The 19,675-nt window shown below is 39.9% G+C and overlaps 3 protein-coding genes across 5 annotated transcripts in view; 2 read left to right on the forward strand and 1 right to left on the reverse strand.

Moving 5' to 3' along the window:
- LOC134673863 (synaptic vesicle glycoprotein 2A-like) overlaps positions 1–9,731 on the forward strand; it is a 32,032-nt gene extending 22,301 nt beyond the window's left edge. For all 3 annotated transcript variants that reach the window (XM_063531909.1, XM_063531925.1, XM_063531919.1), the window contains 7 exons: positions 1,802–1,923; positions 2,843–3,087; positions 3,530–3,693; positions 3,818–3,944; positions 4,884–5,167; positions 5,787–5,914; positions 6,370–9,731. In XM_063531909.1, the coding sequence (XP_063387979.1) occupies positions 1,802–1,923; positions 2,843–3,087; positions 3,530–3,693; positions 3,818–3,944; positions 4,884–5,167; positions 5,787–5,914; positions 6,370–6,473 (1,174 nt within the window). In that variant the 3' untranslated portion in view covers positions 6,474–9,731. The remainder of the gene's footprint in view (positions 1–1,801; positions 1,924–2,842; positions 3,088–3,529; positions 3,694–3,817; positions 3,945–4,883; positions 5,168–5,786; positions 5,915–6,369) is intronic.
- Positions 1–19,675, reverse strand: part of LOC134674253 (scavenger receptor class B member 1-like) — a 254,420-nt gene that overhangs the window by 4,837 nt on the left and 229,908 nt on the right. The gene's annotated exons all lie outside the window — the stretch shown is intronic.
- Positions 12,548–19,538, forward strand: LOC134673454 (putative transporter svop-1). The gene is made up of 10 exons (XM_063531447.1): positions 12,548–12,649; positions 13,386–13,547; positions 13,971–14,133; positions 14,463–14,584; positions 15,182–15,420; positions 16,058–16,206; positions 16,540–16,657; positions 17,482–17,771; positions 19,001–19,128; positions 19,387–19,538. The coding sequence occupies exons 1-10, from the start codon at positions 12,580–12,582 to the stop codon at positions 19,482–19,484; spliced, it is 1,539 nt and encodes a 512-aa protein (XP_063387517.1). The 5' UTR covers positions 12,548–12,579; the 3' UTR covers positions 19,485–19,538.

Consider the following 19,675-nt stretch of genomic DNA (forward strand, 5'->3'; position numbering starts at 1 on the left):
TCGAGTTTGCTTCTTACTAGGGCACTGTACAGGAGCTTCACGGTACCTGGGTCATGAAAATCCCTAGAATTCCTGATTACAAACCCTAACCTCTTGTAGCAGTCACGCGCCAATGACAACATGTGGTCATGAAAGTTTAGGTGGGGATCGAGAAGAACGCCTAGATCTCGAATAGAATTGACACGGGATATAGTCTCTGAGTCCAGGATATAGTCGTATAGAAGTGGATTGCGAGATATTATCATTTTACATTACTTTCCATTCAGATTCCCACAAGATGCTATTCGCAGAGAACTATGGAAAAAAGCTGTCCAATTAGAGAGACATGAAATTAATTGGATGCCTGGAAAGATATCTAGAATATGTTCTATTCATGAGATATAACTCGTGAGATAATCATATACCCGGTCTCCTATATGTAGATACACTTCCACTGAATTAATTTAACAAATACGGACATTATCTGAAAATTTTGATCATTCGAATCCTCTACCGTCACATATATGTAGGTTCTCTCTCAAGCCATTTCCGTCAGTAGAAAAGAGCAGCAAATTTAGAAAATGTAAGCGGGCGAACGGGTGTGGTCCCATACAAAATTTTAATTTTACACCTTTTTTTACTGACAAACTTGCTTAACCGGCTATATACATATAAAATAATTCCATTGGAACTGAAAGTGGGGATTTATTGTGACTCCGCCTATTCAAATACATATTTTTGACCCGATTCGTGTATAGCCAGTTTTGACTCGATTCGTGTATGTATGGTAAACTTGATCTTAGAATTCGGCTAAGATCAAGTTTACCATACATTTACAATGGCGTACTTGATCTTAGAAAAACGGACAGACTATACCTGAACGTGACTTCGCACTGCCATACAAATTGATAATAAAATATACAAAATACTTATTATAGCGGAATACATTTATACAACAATGATATATTTACTTATATTGAGTTAGTCTGTCATTTCATAACAACATTTTAACTAGTTATCTTTTAATCTGCATTAAATTATTATACGCGAATTATTTGACTGGTTCTTCAATGTATGGCATAAACCTATCCCTGTCCAAGTCATATTCTAATCAAATATGAACCGCAAACTCTCAGCGGCCAGTACGTACAGCAAGAAGGTTATTAGCGGATTAATGTCGCTGATTGGTAGTTATTGACATTATATGCATTTCATCTACACTTAGCTATTTACCATTAGTGTAATAAAGATGACTATTATTTTGTTTACCAGCTTTGATTACAGGCTCTGTAAACTCGTCGTCTTATTTAAATGTAGGCGTAATTTTGTATGTGTGCTAATTTAACCCGATAATTTGAACGGTAATGTTCCTAAAGGCGGTTTCCATACTAAATATATGCGTTCACTGGTTCTAACGTTCTTTTCAGCTGTGTTGTAAGTATTCCACGATCCTCTAAAAAGTCTAAAACAAGGAATTTATTGCACTCTCTCAATACACAAATTTCAATACAATAAATCACTAAGATACGCAATTCAAGTACAGGTTCGAACACTAGAACAGAAGGGGGGCTAAGTACAGGAAAACTTTTCTATTCTATGCATTTTTCAGTTCAAATGGCAGTATATTTCAACTCAAGATGACCCTTTGGACTGTTTTGACTTTCTTCTCTGTGTTGCAAGCATTTGTTGGTAGTAGTAGTAAACCAAGTCCTGTGTGGTCTATAACCAATTGACAGAACAAATGATTGGTGGTAAAAATAATTAAATTGGTAGTTTTAAATTGCAACGTTCTATGATTCTTATCTTTCTTTTTTATTTGTAGCATGTCGGGCCCTTCAGCCGTCGTCTACACGTACCTGGGCGAGTTCAACAACCTCCAGCACCGGGACAAGATGGTGGCCTTCGGAGCCTCATTTGTGGGGATCGGGACCGTGCTGTTACCTGGTGAGTTCACCTCGGATTTCATCATTCCCTTTCATCTTCTTCCTCGCGTTGTCCCGGCATTTTGCCACGGCTCATGGGAGCCTGGGGTCCGCTTGGCAAATAACTCCAAGAATTGGAATAGGCACTAGTTTTTACGAAAGCGTCTGCCATCTGACCTTCCAACCCAGAGGGTAAGCTGTGCCTTATTGGAATTAGTCCGGTTTCCTCACGATGTTTTCCGTTACCAAAAAGCGACTGGTAAATATCAAATGATATTTCGTTATTGCATGTAAATCTCTCAAGTTAAAATAATTTATTTGGTGCAACGAAACATAAGTGGGTAAAAACATAATAAAATCCTTACATTAAAAACCGGGCAAGTGCGAGTCGGACTCGCGCACGAAGGGTTCCGTACCATAATGCAAAAAAAAAAACAAAAAAAAGCAAAAAAAACGGTCACCCATCCAAGTACTGACCATCACTCCCGACGTTGCTTAACTTTGGTCAAAAATCACGTTTGTTGTATGGGAGCCCCATTTAAATCTTTATTGTATACTGTTTTTAGGATTTTTTGTTATAGCGGCAACAGAAATACATCATCTGTGAAAATTTCAACTGTCTAGCTATCACGGTTCGTGAGACGCCTGGTGACAGACGGACGGACGGACGGACAGCGAAGTCTTAGTAATAGGGTCCCGTTTTACCCTTTGGATACGGAACCCTAAAAACTGTATAAATAAAATTATATTGTTTTGGTTGAGATCGTGAAGTAAGGAAACGGTCAACTTACTTTGGACTATTGGGGTGTCAGCTAGTAGTGTTCAGGGTTTAATGGATAACGTTTGTTTTTGTGTCTTATAATTAATGTGTTGTGTGTTTCTTTAATTTTATCATAATTCTGAATATTTCACATAAATAAATCTATACTTAAATTTTCCAGGTGTCTCCTGGCTAATCCTCCCACAGGACTTCGCCTGGCCAATCTCCTGGCTGGGCATCGTCTACCGCCCCTGGCGTCTTCTCGTGGTCGCTGCAGCCCTACCCTACACCCTGGGCGCTGTGCTCCTGTTCTTGGCTCCTGAGAGCCCCAAGTTCCTTAACGCGCAGGGCAGATATGACGAATGCTTGGCTACTGTGAAGAAAATCTATGGAGTCAATAAGTGGACTGACCCGGAGACTTTCCCGGTGCGTAATATATATTATATAGTCGGACCAAAAAAAATCTGCATTGGATATGATAGGCCACGCAGTGTATACGTCATAATTTCATAGAAGTTTGACGATTAAAATAACACGTGAACTGCGTGCGCGCACGTGCGTGGGCTATCAAATCCGCTGCAGACTTTTCTTGGTCTGACTCTATGTCCTTCCCCGTGACTCAATGCCATGGTATTCAATGGGATGGGATTGCATGGCATGGGATTCAAAAATTTTAAGTTGTAGTTTTGCGTTCTTTGTATGTTCAGACTGCTCTTTGATGTAAGAGTTCATCCTTCACATCCTAGAACTGTAACTGTCACACACAGTGCGGTTTCAGAATTAGATCATACAGCTTGCCCACGAGGGAATGTGAAAATTAGTTAGCATTCGGACAAAAAATATTGACATTAAAACTTTATTCTTTCAGATCAAATCTTTGGTAGTAGATCCGAGTGCAGTGACGGCTAGCAGCGCCAAGGGCATCACAGCAGTTTTGAGTTCCATGTGGGACCAGACAGCGCCTCTATTCAAAGGGAAACTCCTCAAATGGACCTGCCTCACTTGCTTTGTGCAGTACGGGATATTCTCAGCGTAAGTGTAGAAACTACTTACTGACTTTAGTCCGGATGGCTCACTATTTTTACCTACATATACGAAAAGCGGCAAATAAATTTTCACTTAGTACATTGACACAGGTGTTAATTATTCCTTCCAGGTGTAACGGATTCTACGTGTGGTTCCCTACCATCCTCAACTCGCTGGCCAACCACAACGGAGCCGAAGACGCCAGGATATGCGAGATTTTAGACGCGAGCCAGAAGGCAGCCGCGAACGCTACTGATGTAAGTTTATTCCACTGGAAAAAAACATAAATAATATGCTCCTAGCTAGGAAAAAGAGCCTATCAGCAAGGGTTGAACCTATCAGATCAATGGAAAAGTACATCCTTTCAATCAAGAAAAAACCGGGCAAGTGCGAGTCGGACTCGCGCACGAAGGGTTCCGTACCATAATGCAAAAAAAAAAAACAAAAAAAGCAAAAAAAAAACGGTCACCCATCCAAATACTGACCACTCCCGACGTTGCTTAACTTTGGTCAAAAATCCCGTTTGCTGTATGGGAGCCCCATTTAAATCTTTATTTTATTCTGTTTTTAGTATTTGTTGTTATAGCGGCAACAGAAATACATCATCTGTGAAAATTTCAACTGTCTAGCTATCACGGTTCGTGAGATACAGCCTGGTGACAGACGGACGGACGGACGGACGGACAGCGAAGTCTTAATAATAGGGTCCCGTTTTACCCTTTGGGTACGGAACCCTAAAAAAGTTCCACAGCGGTTCAGGTTCTGTTCAACATACAAAATCAATCCTTTAAGCTTACATAGTTATTCTCCACTTCTTCTTCCTCGCGTTATCGCGGCATTTTGCTAGGGCTCATGGGAGCTTGGGGTCCGCTTGACAACTAATCCCATGACGTAGGCTTAGTGCCTACGGTCTTTTTCGAAAGCGACTGCCATCTGACCTTCCAACCCAGAGAGGAAACTAGGCCTTATTGGGATTAGTTCGGTTTCCTCACGATGTTTTCCTTCACCGAAAAGCGACGGACAAATATCGAATCATATTTTGTACATAAGTTCCGAAAAACTCATTGGTACGAGCCAGGGTTTGAACCCACGACCTCCGCCGGATTGATAGTCGCACGCTCTTACCGCTAGGCCACCAGCGCTCTCTACTTATTCTCCACTGTACCCTCTGATCTGATCTGTTCCTTTTTATCCAGGTGATCTGCGACGATACTATGAACACCGAGACCTTCGAGCGCTCCATCTACATCGGCCTGGTCTTCTGCTCCATGTACATCGTGGTCGGCTTCCTTGTGGACTTCGTCGGCAAGAAGCTGATCCTCCTCACGATCCTCGGCGGCGCCGGTCTGTGCGGCATCAGCGCCCATCTGGCTTCGAACCAGCAGACGGCGGTGGTTCTGTTCGCCGTGTTCCAGATGAGTGGAGCGTGTATTGGCATGATGAATGCTGTGGCTGTGGAATTGTTCCCGACTAGATACAGGTTTGTAAGCTCACATCTGAGGGACAACACTATATGGATTAACCACTTCTCTCTAAAGCGTACAACCTGATTATTTTATAAGGTGCCTGAATAGTCTGTCTGGTCGTCTATCTTGCTCGGCTGTCTGTCGTGAACTGATGTGATTTTGTCCTCTTGTTATCATGACTAATTTTGAATTTAAATGTCCGTAGTTGTAAATAAGTATACTTATATGTCAGTCAGCCAGTCAGTCAGTCGCATAGACTAGGAATCCTCTGAACCGAGTTTAGAGTAATTATTCCATGCAACCGATGATGCCAAAAATGCGGGGGTGCGCGGGACGAGGTGAGCGAAGTCCCGTGCCGTGATTGGTCCGTTCAAAGACACGGACGTCACACAAAGACACTTTCGACTCGAACATGAAGTAAAATTACCGTATGCGTGGCAGAGGGGGTAGTGCGACTATGCTCAGTCTGGAAGATATTTTGTCTGTGGTCAGTCGGTCTATGTCAGGTCGCCACGGAGGTCGGAAGCCACGACAGAGCCGGTAAATTTTGAACCCTTTACCTCAAGCGCTGCACTGTACCCTTTTAATTATTTTCAACCCTTGATTAATATTCTCCAATCTCTCTGATTTCAGGGCTATGGCAGTGTGCTTATCAATGATGATGGGCCGTCTGGGGTCTGTGGTGAGCTCCAACCTCATCGGAGTATTCATGAGGGTCAACTGCGGCATCAGCTTCTATCTCTTCGGAGGACTTTTACTCAGTAAGTACCACTGATGCTTTTTGAATCCAGAAATAACAGTCTTATTGCCTAGTCAATAGAGTCCTCTGTTTATACTTTTCCCGGCTTTTTAACGATTTAAAATCATCATCTATGCTATTCATGAGTCATTTTAACAAATTTGAAAACAATTTATAAATAAAGCAGGGCAATTGCTTCGTATTCTGAGCAACTATAAAAGAAAATATCAATCACTAACTATGTGCCTCCAATAGGTATTTGAAGAGTTCCCTTAGGGCCTGTCCATAAATTACGTCATCAATTTTTGACGATTTTTGTCCCCCTCCCCCCCTAATATCATGCAAAAATCATGCTTCGAATGACCCGTTTCCTCCTACGTTATGCTACCATCATCCGATGTCCAGACGCCCCCTGATTTGAAATGACGTAATTTATGAATAGCCCCTTAACAAAACTTTCCGATTTCTCTTTTTCAGCATGCTGCGCAGTCTGCCTCACTCTTCCAGGCAAGAAGAAACGCGTGAAACACACCACGAAGAGCGTAGAACCGGCCCAGAATGAAACCCATGAACCAGTATGAAGCGGCTCATAACTTAACCTCGAACCACTTTTGTCCGTTCGTCTATTTGCCTCTCTATCGCTCGCGTGAAGGAGCGATAGGGAAGCAGATGACGAAATTATGATTTACTATGTCCACGGTAGGGTCCTCAGATCTAACCTGGATTTTAGGAGGTTTTTGTTGTTGTTGTATGCGTTGGTAGAAGTCGAGAAAAAGATGATTTGGCGTCGTGGCCGTCGTGTCTTTTGATATCTTGCACGGAGAAAGAATTTCTGTGGGGAGATGTTGAAACGTATTTAGTAAACACCCTGATAGTATGACTAAGTACTGCGTAGGTATCTATTTTTTGCAGAATATTATATTTTTATTTATTTCATCTTTATTAGACAAGGTATGAATTCCGGACTTAATGCCATAAGGCGTTCTCTACCAGTGAACCAATAGGTTAAACTAGAAAGATTATGTAGGTGGGTGCAGTGAGAATTTAGTGACGGTACACTATATTTTTAACTTATTTTTTTCTATGTGGGGTCCTTTATTCATCAAATAAATGTAACAATTAAGTAAACGTACAAATTAAGTGCTTATAAACTAAAATAAACCTAAGAATGATACTAAATAACTTAAAGAACATTAGAATTTAAAAAAAAAATCTTTTTTTAATTTTATTTATATACTCGTATAGCATACAGAACGCAAGGAGCGCAAGCGCGACTGAGCGATCCTCGGTGCATGGCACCCATAGGTACATTTAAATAAAATAGAAGTGACTTGCGAAGTAAATTACTTATAATGTTCTGTGTGTTGAGACGTCAGTTGGCAAAGACCACATTAGAAACTAGCCAGCTTAAAAAAAACAGTTTTACTAAACTAACTAACACATTAGGGTAATTAATCCGGAAAAGATACATTTTTTTTAAATCTATTCACTCAATAAAAAATACACAGTACTTAATCCATTTCACATATTTTTTCGCCAAACTGCATGACAGTTTGTTGGCGCACGGTAGCACTCAACAATCTTCCTTAATCTACTGTGTAAGGTATAAGTAGGTACTATCGGCAGTACACTTACCTGACCTGGACATAAGTAATTAATAAAAATTCAGCTTAATTAATATCAAGCTATTAAGCTACTAGGTACTATCATAAAAATCAAGCGTGGGGTCATTTGACACGCAGATGAGGGGACCATTATATTAGGGTTGACGCACGCGCACGCGACGCCCTTGTTCTGTTATCCTTATCGATTACGCTGACCCTAAAATCTTGAAGATGAGAGCAAATAAAAAGTTGGTAAAAATAGTTAAAACTGTGATACGACCTTGACCGCTTGGCTGTTTTCGCTGCTGGCTCCATAAGTGCATTTATTTTATTAAAAATGTAATGTAGGTATATAACAAATTCTTAAACCAATTTATAGTGCCCACCAATATAGTCTGTATCTTTAGGTACTTAAATAAAAGTAAACAAATAATTTGTACATTTTCGGATAGTTATAATATAACATTTATTGATTAACCAACCAAATACAAAACCACCCTGGATCACTCATTGAACGACCTGACTTTAAACTTATTTGGATCTATATCTGAATCCCTAAAGTCTTTTCTCCTATCTTTGCATTCCCTAATATTGTTTGTCATAATGATCAGGTGTCCTAACACTAAAAACCCTAATTTTGTTTTCCCTAACCTAACTTAACCTATCCTAATGTTATTATTAAGCATATTTTCTTTTTTGCGAGGGTCGCAGTTCTAACCCTAACCTAACCCACTTTTGCGGCAGCAAGTTCTAAAACCTAACCATTTTTCAGAACCTTACATTATGGAAAATAATCGTTATGATAATTGATCTTTAGGGCATGTGCAGTTATAGGGCAAGTGACTTTAGGACAAACGTTGTTAGGGATTCAGAATGACACCCCATTATTTGATCATGTAATTGTAATGTTTTCATTTCCCCTTAAGGCTTATGAAGCCATTTGATTTGGTAGCTTTAGTTTACTCTTTTTAAAATACCTAAAGATACAGACTATAGGTAGTAGGTAAGGTAACAGATAGTACATAATATGATAATAAATACACTTAGAATTATATACTCGTATCGTACATATAAGTACCTAAATATTTATATGCATGGCAAGTTAAGCGATGTTGTATCCGACACCTAGCGCCACTTGCACCATCCCACTAACCGGGTTAAACCGAACCAAGAGTCAAATTGTATTGGCAACCACGGTAACTCCAGGTTTAACCGGTTAACCCCGGGTTAGTGGGGTGGTGCAAGTGGCCCTTAGTGTATTAAACTACCTAGGCAGAAACGGGTGCCTTTCATCCCTTAACAATCTACTATTAGACTATTGACTTTTGGCTCCTCTACATGATGGGCCAACGCCGGCCACTTCAAGGGACGCAGTCATGCGGTAGAATGAGATAGCAATATATATCACTTGCTCCCTCTAACGCATAAATGCGTCCCTTGGAGTGGCCGGCGTTGGCCCATCGTGTAGAGGAGCCATTTGACTTTGTACCAACGTTCAAATTGTATACAGGGTGATTCAGGAGACGTGAGCAGAACTAACACTGCGCATTTTGCAAATTATAAGCAAATGTTTCGTATCAGTATCAGTGAGGTTAATGTTAATGTTCTAGTCGTGTTGAAAAAAAAGGTATTGATTTATTTACGACATGCATGGTCACCCTAAAATTACTAAACTACCGATATTCTGTGTCAAATTGAATGTCATCGCGGTCTGGTTACTTTTGAAAACTCGTATCTCTCTCAAGTTTGACAGTTTATTTTCTTCGTTTTATGGTCATTAATTAGGTATTGTAGGGCTGTAGGGTGACCATGACTGTAGAGAATTAAATTTGCTCTCACCAAAAAGTTAAAAAAATAGGAAAAAGTGCGGTTGTTTCACCTAAATACGACGGTGATCGATCAATTATCAGTTACTGAGTGTGCAGGATTAGTCCTGCTCACGTCTCATGAATCACCCTGTATATTGATCGACTGCCAATAAATATTATAATGATATTTTTACACCTGGCAATGAGTGTTTTGTGATATCATTGTACTTATAAATTTAATGTTAGTACTTAATATATTAGTGTAATCGTAATTACTATAGCTAGTAAATATGTTCTAATTTATAATAATAAGATTAATAAGCACTATAGGTACTACATTCACTTGTTACTTGTTCACAAGCATTGTAATAGTTAATTATATAAAATGTAAGTAGGGACAAATGTTAATAAAGAATTTCAATTGTTAGATACGATTTTTATTTAGTTTTAAGATCAAACAAATAAATACCTCAAAAACGGATGAATTGATAACCTCCTTTTTTGAAGTCGGTTAAAAAGTCTCTACACTGTGTCACCGGTGGGAAAAACACAATGTTGAATTGAAGCAATTCATGAGTCCGTGCGTCATGGACGTGTGTCACCACGTGCCTTTAACAAAACAAAACACCGTTGAATGAAGCCCCTTCAAGGCACTTGTTGCTCTGCGCACTGAAAATGCGCAATCTCAACCTGAAAACCAGACTACCTGAAACCCAGGAAACTCCAGACCGCCCTACAGAACGGAAGTCGAAGGTCTACATCCGGGAAACGCTGGAGGAGGGCAGGAAAATTTCAGATATTGTGGGCGGCAGTACCAGGAGCACATATCGTGGTAGAGATGGCGTAGCTAAGCTTTGCACGCATGCGTTGGCGTATTGATTTTCTCACCCCTAGGGTTAGAAATTGGAGATACGAATCACGCGGGCGATAGGGTATTTTTTTGAAGTATTTTATATAATGTCGTTACGTTTTAATATTATTGCTTTTAAAGGCAAGCAATTCTGATACTTTTAAAGAAAATTAAATAGTAAAATATAGTTTCCAGAAGCATATATGTGTTGTATGACAGCTTATGTATTAGAATTGCCGTATCATGAAATTTAGATTTTTTTTCGCGACTCCTCGTAAAAGAATGCGACAAACCTCTCGAGTATCCTATGGCCCTAGTACCACAGATGTCGTGGAAACTTGTCTGAACAGATCTCAAACTGTTTTCCATTTGGAAATCTTAATGGTAGAAGGTCTAAAGAACGTTAATTAAAGAAAACAACAAAAGAAAATGTTGCGTTTTCTTATTTCTTTCATGTTTCTTCATAGAAACTTGTTTCCTGTAATATGTTCTAAGGAAATGTAAAAGTTTCTCCCTTGATATTTCAAGAGGGTCTTTTCCCGCCAAAATGAATGGGTCTAATCGAATCTTCAAATGTCTATTATTTGGGGTTTTGAAGGCAAAGGAGATGTGACGGATCCGCCATTTTAGTCAGAATTACCAGGGTACGAGGAACAAGTAGGAGGTTATCGATTTTCCGACGGCGTGGAAATGAGACGGCTATAGTTTGTCGCTGCCGCCCTAAGCAACCCCTAAATAAAGTTAGAGTTTGGATTAATTTTGTTGGTGAAAGAAAGTTTAGTAGGTATAAGTTCGTATTTAATGTTACGTACCCACACGTCCTGCAATGTATTTGGGCTTGACACATTTTAAATTACACTTTACATTATAATAAGTACAAAAATCTGAAACTATAAGAAACAAAAAATAGCTAAAAATAGAAATAATTATGTTCTTCTTAATTTATTTTTATTTACCCTCTACGGCAGCGGTCGGCAACCTTTTAGCAGCCAAGGGGCACATAGTAGTTAAGCAAGTTGACGCGGGCCGCACTTTGGTAATATTTGTGACTAAATTATTAAGAACTATGAAATTCTTACTTCACATTTTCCCTACTCAAATTTCCAGTACCTAAGTACTTCGATCTCAAGTACTGGGGATATCACAGTCGATGATTATTAATAGCATGATTTAACTGATTAGTAACCACTTGAGATAACATCAAGTACTTTGTGTAGGTATTTTGTTTTCTGGCGACATAGAGTAGAGCTCCAGAGAGACCAGATACATCTCTAAGGGCTACTTGCACCATCCTACTAACCCTGGGTTAACCCGGTAACTCGAAAACCCTGTGTCAAATTGTACTGGTAACCGTGGTAACACCAGGTTTAACCGGTTAACCCGGGTTAGTGGAATGGTACAAATGGCGCTAACTAGCCAAAACAGGGGTTGTGCACAAATCATTTTTTTTTTACTCCTTTACCATTAGGTACACCATCTTTTTCTGTTGTCGAGTAACGTAATTTTTGACGACCCTATAGAAAATACAATAAATGTATGAAACTAGCATCAGATCGTTGCCTGTCTTCGCCTACCACGTTTTTTTATTGAAAAAGTGTCTATTGTGGAATAGTTAAGATTAAGGTTGATATCGAAAAATACGTTAAAATAACTTAAATATCTGTAGGAAACTTTACATTTTGTCTATAATTCACGCTCCGGCAGTATGTAGGCGAAGATAGGGCATTTTGCCTATACTTCGCCTACTACCTTTGGAGTACAATTGTAGCCATTCTACAGCGTGATTTAGACCTTAAGTTACCATGGCGATAGGCCTATATAGATTAATTCGTTTTTTTATCTTACCTATCCAAAATACGCGTATATCTGTGAGAAAATTTCAAAAAAGTGTCAAAAGGCAGGCGAAGTAAAGGGATAATGCGGCACCTTTTTACATTCTACTCTATCTTGTCTTTATCATGGAAAGTGAATGGGAATAATGGAGTATTTAACTGAAGTCACGCTTGTATGTTTGTTAGTATGTACCTACCTGTCTACGATTCAATACTTAGTTCAGTAAATACCTTTTCAGTGGTCATAGTGCATTGAATTCAATGCGGTATATAATGAAAGTATGGTGTTGTTTTCTTAACAGTTGTAATCTGTTCATTAGATTAATATTTAGTTTTAAATTACGACTAGGTGCGTAATTAAACAATTACTACATTCATTCGTTTCTAGGCTAAAAGTGCAATTTTTTTTTTACTTAAACAAAAATCAACCATAGTGTCGGTTATAAATAAGACAGTTTTATAAAAAGTTAGTTCCAAAACAAATATCAGAAATTAAAAAGATAAAAAATGTCCATGGTGGATGCTATAATTAAGTTCATCTATGATAAGTTAAGGTTTAAGTAAGAAGTGGACTAGTTACAGTTTTGTTCAATATGGATAACACTATAATTTCAAAAGCTTCTAGTCGAAAATCTGGTTTCGATGCGGCGCTAGAATTAACAGGTGAGTTTAATGTGTTTTAAATACATAATTAACTAGGTACTTACCTACAGTATTTATCAAAGGTTTGTGTGTGTATTGAATCAATTTTCATATGCTGTGACAACTGCAGGCAGGGAATCGCTTATCTTTACCTATACTAATACTTATAGTTCGTTTTTTTTAGCATTATAAAGAACTTGAAAGAAGGTAAGCGATCTTGACATGTCTTTTAATTTAAAAACGCTTTTTAAAAATCAGTATAACTATTAGTTACGAACTTAGAGAATATAACCAACGGAGTGGTCATTAACAGGCGTTCCCCTCTGTCGAAAATAGGCGGCCAATGGTCAAAGACATGTCAACCACATGTATGGACTGACGTTTATCTGACACGTTTACGTTACGTATACATTTGATGTGCCCCTCCCCCGCAAAAAACAGCAGACTATTTTGTACCGAAAATTATAGACATGGCGTCTCCGTTGGTTATATCCTCTAAGGTTACGAAAGCAGAAGAATATAAATGATCGTATTAGATTCATAATTGTTACATATTTGCCGTAACTTATTTAAAAAATGTGTTTTTCAATTAAAAGACACATCAAGATTGTTTATTACCGTATTTCTAATGCTAAAAAAATGAACTATATATAAGGAGGAGGAGTCGCGAAAAATTTTCCCATGCCAAGGGGGTCTCATCAAAATAAATCACGAATATCTAATTATCTACTATTGATAAATGCCCTTGATGTTGCAGGCTTTGGGAAGTACAACATAGCAATGCTGAGCTCATGTTGCCTCCTGATCCTAGCCATGTACCTGGACATCTTCGGCTTCTCAGTGATCCTGCCGGCAGCAGCGTGCGACCTGACGCTCTCTACTAGTCAGCAGGGGCTGCTATCAGCTGTTCCTCTCATAGGTAAATCTTCTTACCTTTTCTAAACTTCATGGGTGTAGGCCTCCATTCTAAGCCATAATTCTCCGTCATGAACTCGCTCTATTATTTCTCTTTATCATTCTATTCTATTCATTATCTTTTTTCTCGCTGTCGTTTTCATGTTGTCGTAATTCCGGTCTTCCCTGTGGTCGGTTTTCGCCCCATGGTCTAAATTCCATCAGTCTTACACCACGAACAAAACTCGCTAAAGATCGCTGTGTGTGTTGTACAATTTACATAAATAACTTTTTAAATGCACATGTATTTTTAGTTTCCTCGTATTCAAAATTAAAATTAGAGTTTCAGTCAGCACCATTTCAGTCCCGAACTTTTGGCACCCTCACCACCTCCACAGGAATGGGTGCCTTTCATCCCTTGGCTAACAATTCGGACCTTACTCCTCAGGTGTAATGGTCTCTTCATACGGGTGGGGCCTATGCGCGGACACTCGAGGCCGCCGCTGGACCCTGCTACTGGCGATGCCCATTGGAGCATTTCTCAATCTGGCTGCAAGCATGGCTCCTGGTTACCGGAGTTTGGCGATACTGAAGTTCCTCTCTGCTGGATTGTAAGTAGTGTGGATTGTACTTAGGTCTTAATCTAGTAACTTTATAAGTGATGGTACTGGTTTATGCATTGGATGCTACCACTGAGGGCAACTGGCTATATACATCGAAGCAGTTCTTATAACTGGTTGTAAGCAAGGCTCCTGGTTACCAATGCCACTGTGTTGTTTCCTTAAGTAGCAGCTGCTCCAGTGTAAAGCATGACTTCTGATAAAGAATTGAAGAAGGTTCTTTTTGCCATGAAGAACATCAAATAATGGAATTATTACCTCTTTTGTGGTATAATATTTTTTGTGATTTTATAAGTCCATGTTCATAATAATTGTTCCAGTACATCTTCAGCGAATGCAGCAGCCTTCGTTCTAGTTGGTGAGACCACGCCCGCGAGACATCGAAGTCGATTCATGTTCCTCATGGCCAGTGCCACCATGCTGGTGCAGTTCATTATTTGTGGTGAGCACTGGTCCTATTCCAGCACTTTGTCGACAAACGACAGTTTTCGTGGAGGTTCATGTACTTACTACACTTTGAGAAACACTGCGCCCCTGCGGGCAGAGCCATCTTTACCATAAGGGCACACGGGGCCCATGCCCAGGGCCCCCATCCTCAGGGGGCCCCAAAGGACAGATAGTTGAGATAGTAACAGTATATTTGATTACCCACAGTATATTAGTTTAATTAGCTTTCTTTACTTTCCAAAAGGGCCCCAAATTCTTATGTGCCCAAGGGCCCCAGCATAGTTTAAGACAGCCCTGCCTGCGGGTCATGATGGTCCTCAAGAGTTACGTACACAGTTAATAATCTGTGGACTTCGGCAACAATTGTAATTTCTCGTTCGATTAAATCCTGTTCCTCTCCCGAGGGTTATGTAAGTGGTGCACAGCATAGCGATGTTCACTCCCACTCTTTGACTATTTATATCTGCCCCTCGCGTTTCATTAGAAACGCGAAGATTAGGTACCGGGCACTGCTCAGAGTGCTCATATCCTGGTTTCCCGTTGTTCGTGTTTTACTGCTCAACTCAAACATAATATTGCTTTTCCACATCAGTATTTGCGATCCCAGTCTTCAACCTGACCTTCCGCTACCCCATCTCCTGGCTGTCGCTGGACTACCGGCCCTGGCGGCTGCTGATGCAGATCATCAGCGTCCCCGGCATCATCGGCTGCCTGGGCATGCTGCTGCTGCTGGAGAGTCCCAAGTTCCTGCTCAGCAAGGACCGGGAGCAGGCGGCGGTGGAGGTGCTGAGGAGCATGCATGCCTGGAATGAGGCTGGCAAGAAGTTTACAGTAAGGGTTTAGAGAATTACTTTTAACCGGTGCTCACATTGAATTGGGATCCGCACACCGCTCCAGTTTGCAAGTGTGACGTCGCTATAAGCCCCGTGCATGAACTATAGGAGGCAGCATAGGAGCCGTAAGATTTTTGGCGCGAGGCGTAAATGTGTCGTTTATGCTTCCGACGAGGCCCACAAGATGGCAGAACCTACTATGCACAAAGAAACGTACCGACGAGAACGGTAGATGGTAGCACTTGCTTTGGTAATGTACATGTGCACATATGTTTCCGATTCAGGCCACAAGACGGCTCTCCATCGCGCACGGTCCCTTTATACATTTGTACATATGTATATCTATAACAATCTTAGAGAATATAACCAAACGGAGTGGTCATTAAGAGGCGTTCCCCTCTGTCGGCCCATGGTCAACCACATGTCAACCACATGTATGGACTGGCGTTTATCTGATATGACGTACCTATACATTTGATGTGCCCCTCCCCCGCAAAAAACGGCAGACTATTTTGTACCGAAAATTATAGACATGGCGATGGCGTCTCCGTTGGTTATATCCTCTAAGATAACAATGGATCACACCGAAGCATGCGATCCATTCATTGTGATAACCACATAACCTTTGTCTCCAGGTGGACGCGGTGTACATGGAAGAGTCACTCCAAGTTGAAGCTTCATCGTTTCTCCGTCGAATGTGGCAGCAGACGGCGCCACTGTTCAAGCCGCCACTACTCAAGAACAACTTGAAGTTGTACTACATTCTGCTGTGCGCGTATATGACGTACGAATTCTAAATTTATTTACCATCTGCTAGAAAAACTGGCCAAGTGCGAGTCGGACTCGCGCACGTATCATTACCAATTCATTACGCAGAAAACGAAAAAAAAACGCGTTTATTGTATGGGTCAAATAATTATTATATTCTGTTTTAGTGTTTGTCTGTGTGTGTGAACAGAAATGCAACATCTGTGAAAATTTCAGTTTCCAAGACAGACAGACAAACAGACGGACAGCGGTGTCTTAGTAATAGGGTCCCGTTTTTACTCTTCGGGTACAGAATCCTAATTAAAAACTAGTATTTAATTTAATTCTATTAATAACAAAATATTTTCAGGTCGACGGGCTACACGATGTGGGTGCCCACAATGACGAACGCATACTTCAACGGCGACGACAGCTCCGGACAAGCCTTCTGTACCGTGGCGAGTAAAGCAGCTTCGTCTTCTAGCTCCGTAAGTAAAGCCAGGCGAGGCTCACTCCGCGATTTCCTCGCATTGCAACAGGTAGCTACAAGTACATTCGTCCCACACCAATTTTGGTGGCTATAGCCATTAGCCGCGCCGCGCGTGGTGCTGTCGAACCAGTCAAATCATCAGTTTCTTTTTAGGGTTCCGTACCCAAAGGGTAAAACGGGACCCTATTACTAAGACTTCGCTGTCCGTCCGTCCGTCCGTCCGTCCGTCTGTCCGTCTGTCCGTCTGTCTGTCACCAGGCTGTATCTCACGAACCGTGATAGCTAGACAGTTGAAATTTTCACAGATGATGTATTTCTGTTGGCGCTATAACAACAAATACTAAAAACAGAATAAAATAAAGATTTAAGTGGGGCTCCCATACAGCAAACGTGATTTTTGACCAAAGTTAAGCAACGTCGGGCGTGGCTACTTGGATTGGTGACCGTTTTCTTTTTGCATTTTTTTTCCGTTTCTTTTTTTGCTTTATGGTACGGAACCCTTCGTGCGCGAGTCCGACTCGCACTTGCCCGATTTTTTTCGAACTGTCAAAACGATTTTGCTATTTTGGAATTTATATGAAACACTAGTATGTGACATCACAATTAAATTACTTACTCTTTTTAGTTTTATACGGGTTTTAAAATAAAAATTGTGTCTAAAAATAACTGCTGTCTACGTTTCTCCATTAATCTTCTGGTGCTTTATTTCATGCATGTTAAGAAATAATTTATTTTGAATACAGTCAAATAACCTATTGCACCCAAACTGTGTACCCTATTTTGCAAATCTAAAGCCGATCATTTATTGCACTTTTTTTTCAGGAATCAGCAGACTGCGATAATGTAATTCAATCTCTCACTCTCTACGCGGTGATGTGTTACTCCGGAGCATCAGGAACTCTCAATGTCCTGCTCTCGTTCGTAGTTGGTCCGCTTGGAAAGAAGAGAACGACACTATTAGTCTTTGTCATCTCTGCAGTAGCAGGAGTCACACTGTTGTTTGTGAAAATTCCACTTTTAAGCATTGCCTTGTTCTATATATTTTTGTATGTGGCGCTGATATTGGGCAATGTTAATACTTACTTGGTGGAGTTGAATCCTACATACTTAAGGTTTGTATATTTAACTAAACCAAATAACCGGGCAAGTGCGAGTCGGACTCGCGCACGAAGGGTTCCGTACCATAATGCAAAAAAAAGGCAAAAAACGGTCACCCATCCAAGTACTGACCCCGACCGACGTTGCTTAAGAGCCAACAGGAGTGGTCATTCCTCCATACAAACGTACTCCTCGTTTTCCTCCGTGGTTTTTGAAGCTAGAGCAATGATTTTTTCAACACAGATTAATATTATCAATATCTGTGTCGGACCGTTTTGCTTTTTTTGATATTTTTGTTTTTTAAGGCTCTAGAGCCCTTCAAAAATGGCCAAAATGGCCTAATTGACTATGCCGCAATGAGAGGCGTGGTATTCAAAACTGATATCAATTAGCCAAAAAAGCAAAACGGTCCGACACAGATAATTTCATAATCATTTAGATTTCCAAATTTGGTTACGATTGGTTAAGTTTTGGAGGAGGAAACAGAGGAGTACGAAACCTCGATTTTTGACATTTTTACGCCGGATTTTTCGCCTTGTCCTTATCGCACTAGTTTTAGGGGCCGCTTCTGTTAGCGAGACGGGTATATTTACCTAAAATATTTAAAACTCTGCTCCTGTTTCGTCTTAACTTCGGTCAAAAATCACGTTTGTTGTATGGGAGCCCCACTTAAATCTTTATTTTATTGTTTTTAGTATTTGTTGTTATAGCGGCAACAGAAATACATCATCTGTGAAAATTTCAACTGTCTAGCTATCACGGTTCGTGAGATACAGCCTGGTGACAGACGGACGTACGGACGGACGGACAGCAGAGTCTTAGTAATAGGGTCCCGTTTTACCCTTTGGGTACGGAACCCTAAAAAACTTAACCACAACATAACATGTATAATATCATCTAACGAATACATTGAATTACGACTGTGTTGAATAAATTTAATTTTGCCGCTGTCATTAATGGCATTCTTTGTAAACGCATAATTAAACGAAACTGTTACACTTTGAGATTTGGAAAATATGTTTATCAATAATAAATATATTTCTCATTTATTATTTATTTATACTCTGAAATTGTGTTTTTTTTTTATTATAATTAAAATTTTATAGAATTTTGTTTTGAAATTTGTCCTCATAGTAGTAACAATCGCTATAAACGCTCACAGTTAGGGTGACCAGCGCTCGAAATTGAAACCCCCCAATTATTTTGCAATACTTGATTAAATTCTTGTAACTTTTTGTTTCAGGGGTATGGCAACCTGTTTATCGGTGGTTGTAGCGCGAGGGTTCGGCTTCTTCAGTGTGCAGCTCATCGCCCAGCTACTAGCAGACTACTGTACTCCTATGATAAGTGGTTACGTAGTGCTGGTTGCAAGTAAATATATGAATGTTTTGCCTCTTTTGACGTGTGATGTAGTAAAATTAATGATTTTCCTCGGAATGAGAGACAATAAGCTGGAAACTGCCTGTATTATTAGATATTTACGTCGACTTTTTCAAGGAACCTGTAGAACGCTACAATAAAAGTGTATTCGAGTTTCCAGCTTAACATCTTTCGTGGTACCCTATATGTATACCCTTTATGAACTTAAGATTTGCTTTTGTATTAAAGCATTTTTTTTTGTTGTTCCAGGTGGTCTAGTCGTTGCATTTTTTCTCCCTGCAGATGTGAAGAAGAAAGAAGACAAAAAAATAGAAAGTCCGATAGAAGAAGAGAAAACCAAATTTTAGAGATAGATATATTTATATTAATAATCTTAACAATTAAGATGTAATTAGTGCGAAGACTTGTACTTAAATACAATCATAAAAATGAAAAATATTATTGTTTTTATTCCACATTTATTTGCTTTTAAGAATCATTGAAAAAATGTCAATATTTCAAAGTTAAATTCAAATCTGTGGTATTATAAGTTACCTAT

The sequence above is a fragment of the Cydia fagiglandana genome, chromosome 2 (assembly GCF_963556715.1).
Source record: "Cydia fagiglandana chromosome 2, ilCydFagi1.1, whole genome shotgun sequence".
In the NCBI taxonomy this organism is placed as follows: domain Eukaryota; kingdom Metazoa; phylum Arthropoda; class Insecta; order Lepidoptera; family Tortricidae; genus Cydia; species Cydia fagiglandana.

What these genes read in the sequence shown, in the direction of transcription:
- LOC134673454 (XM_063531447.1), top strand. Translation starts at nt 12,580, where the DNA reads ATGGATAACACTATAATTTCAAAAGCTTCTAGTCGAAAATCTGGTTTC. An exon ending in TGCGGCGCTAGAATTAACAG is followed by an intron (nt 12,650 to 13,385) that starts GTGAGTTTAATG and finishes TTGATGTTGCAG; the next exon opens with GCTTTGGGAAGTACAACATA. An exon ending in GGTGCAGTTCATTATTTGTG is followed by an intron (nt 14,585 to 15,181) that starts GTGAGCACTGGT and finishes TTTCCACATCAG; the next exon opens with TATTTGCGATCCCAGTCTTC.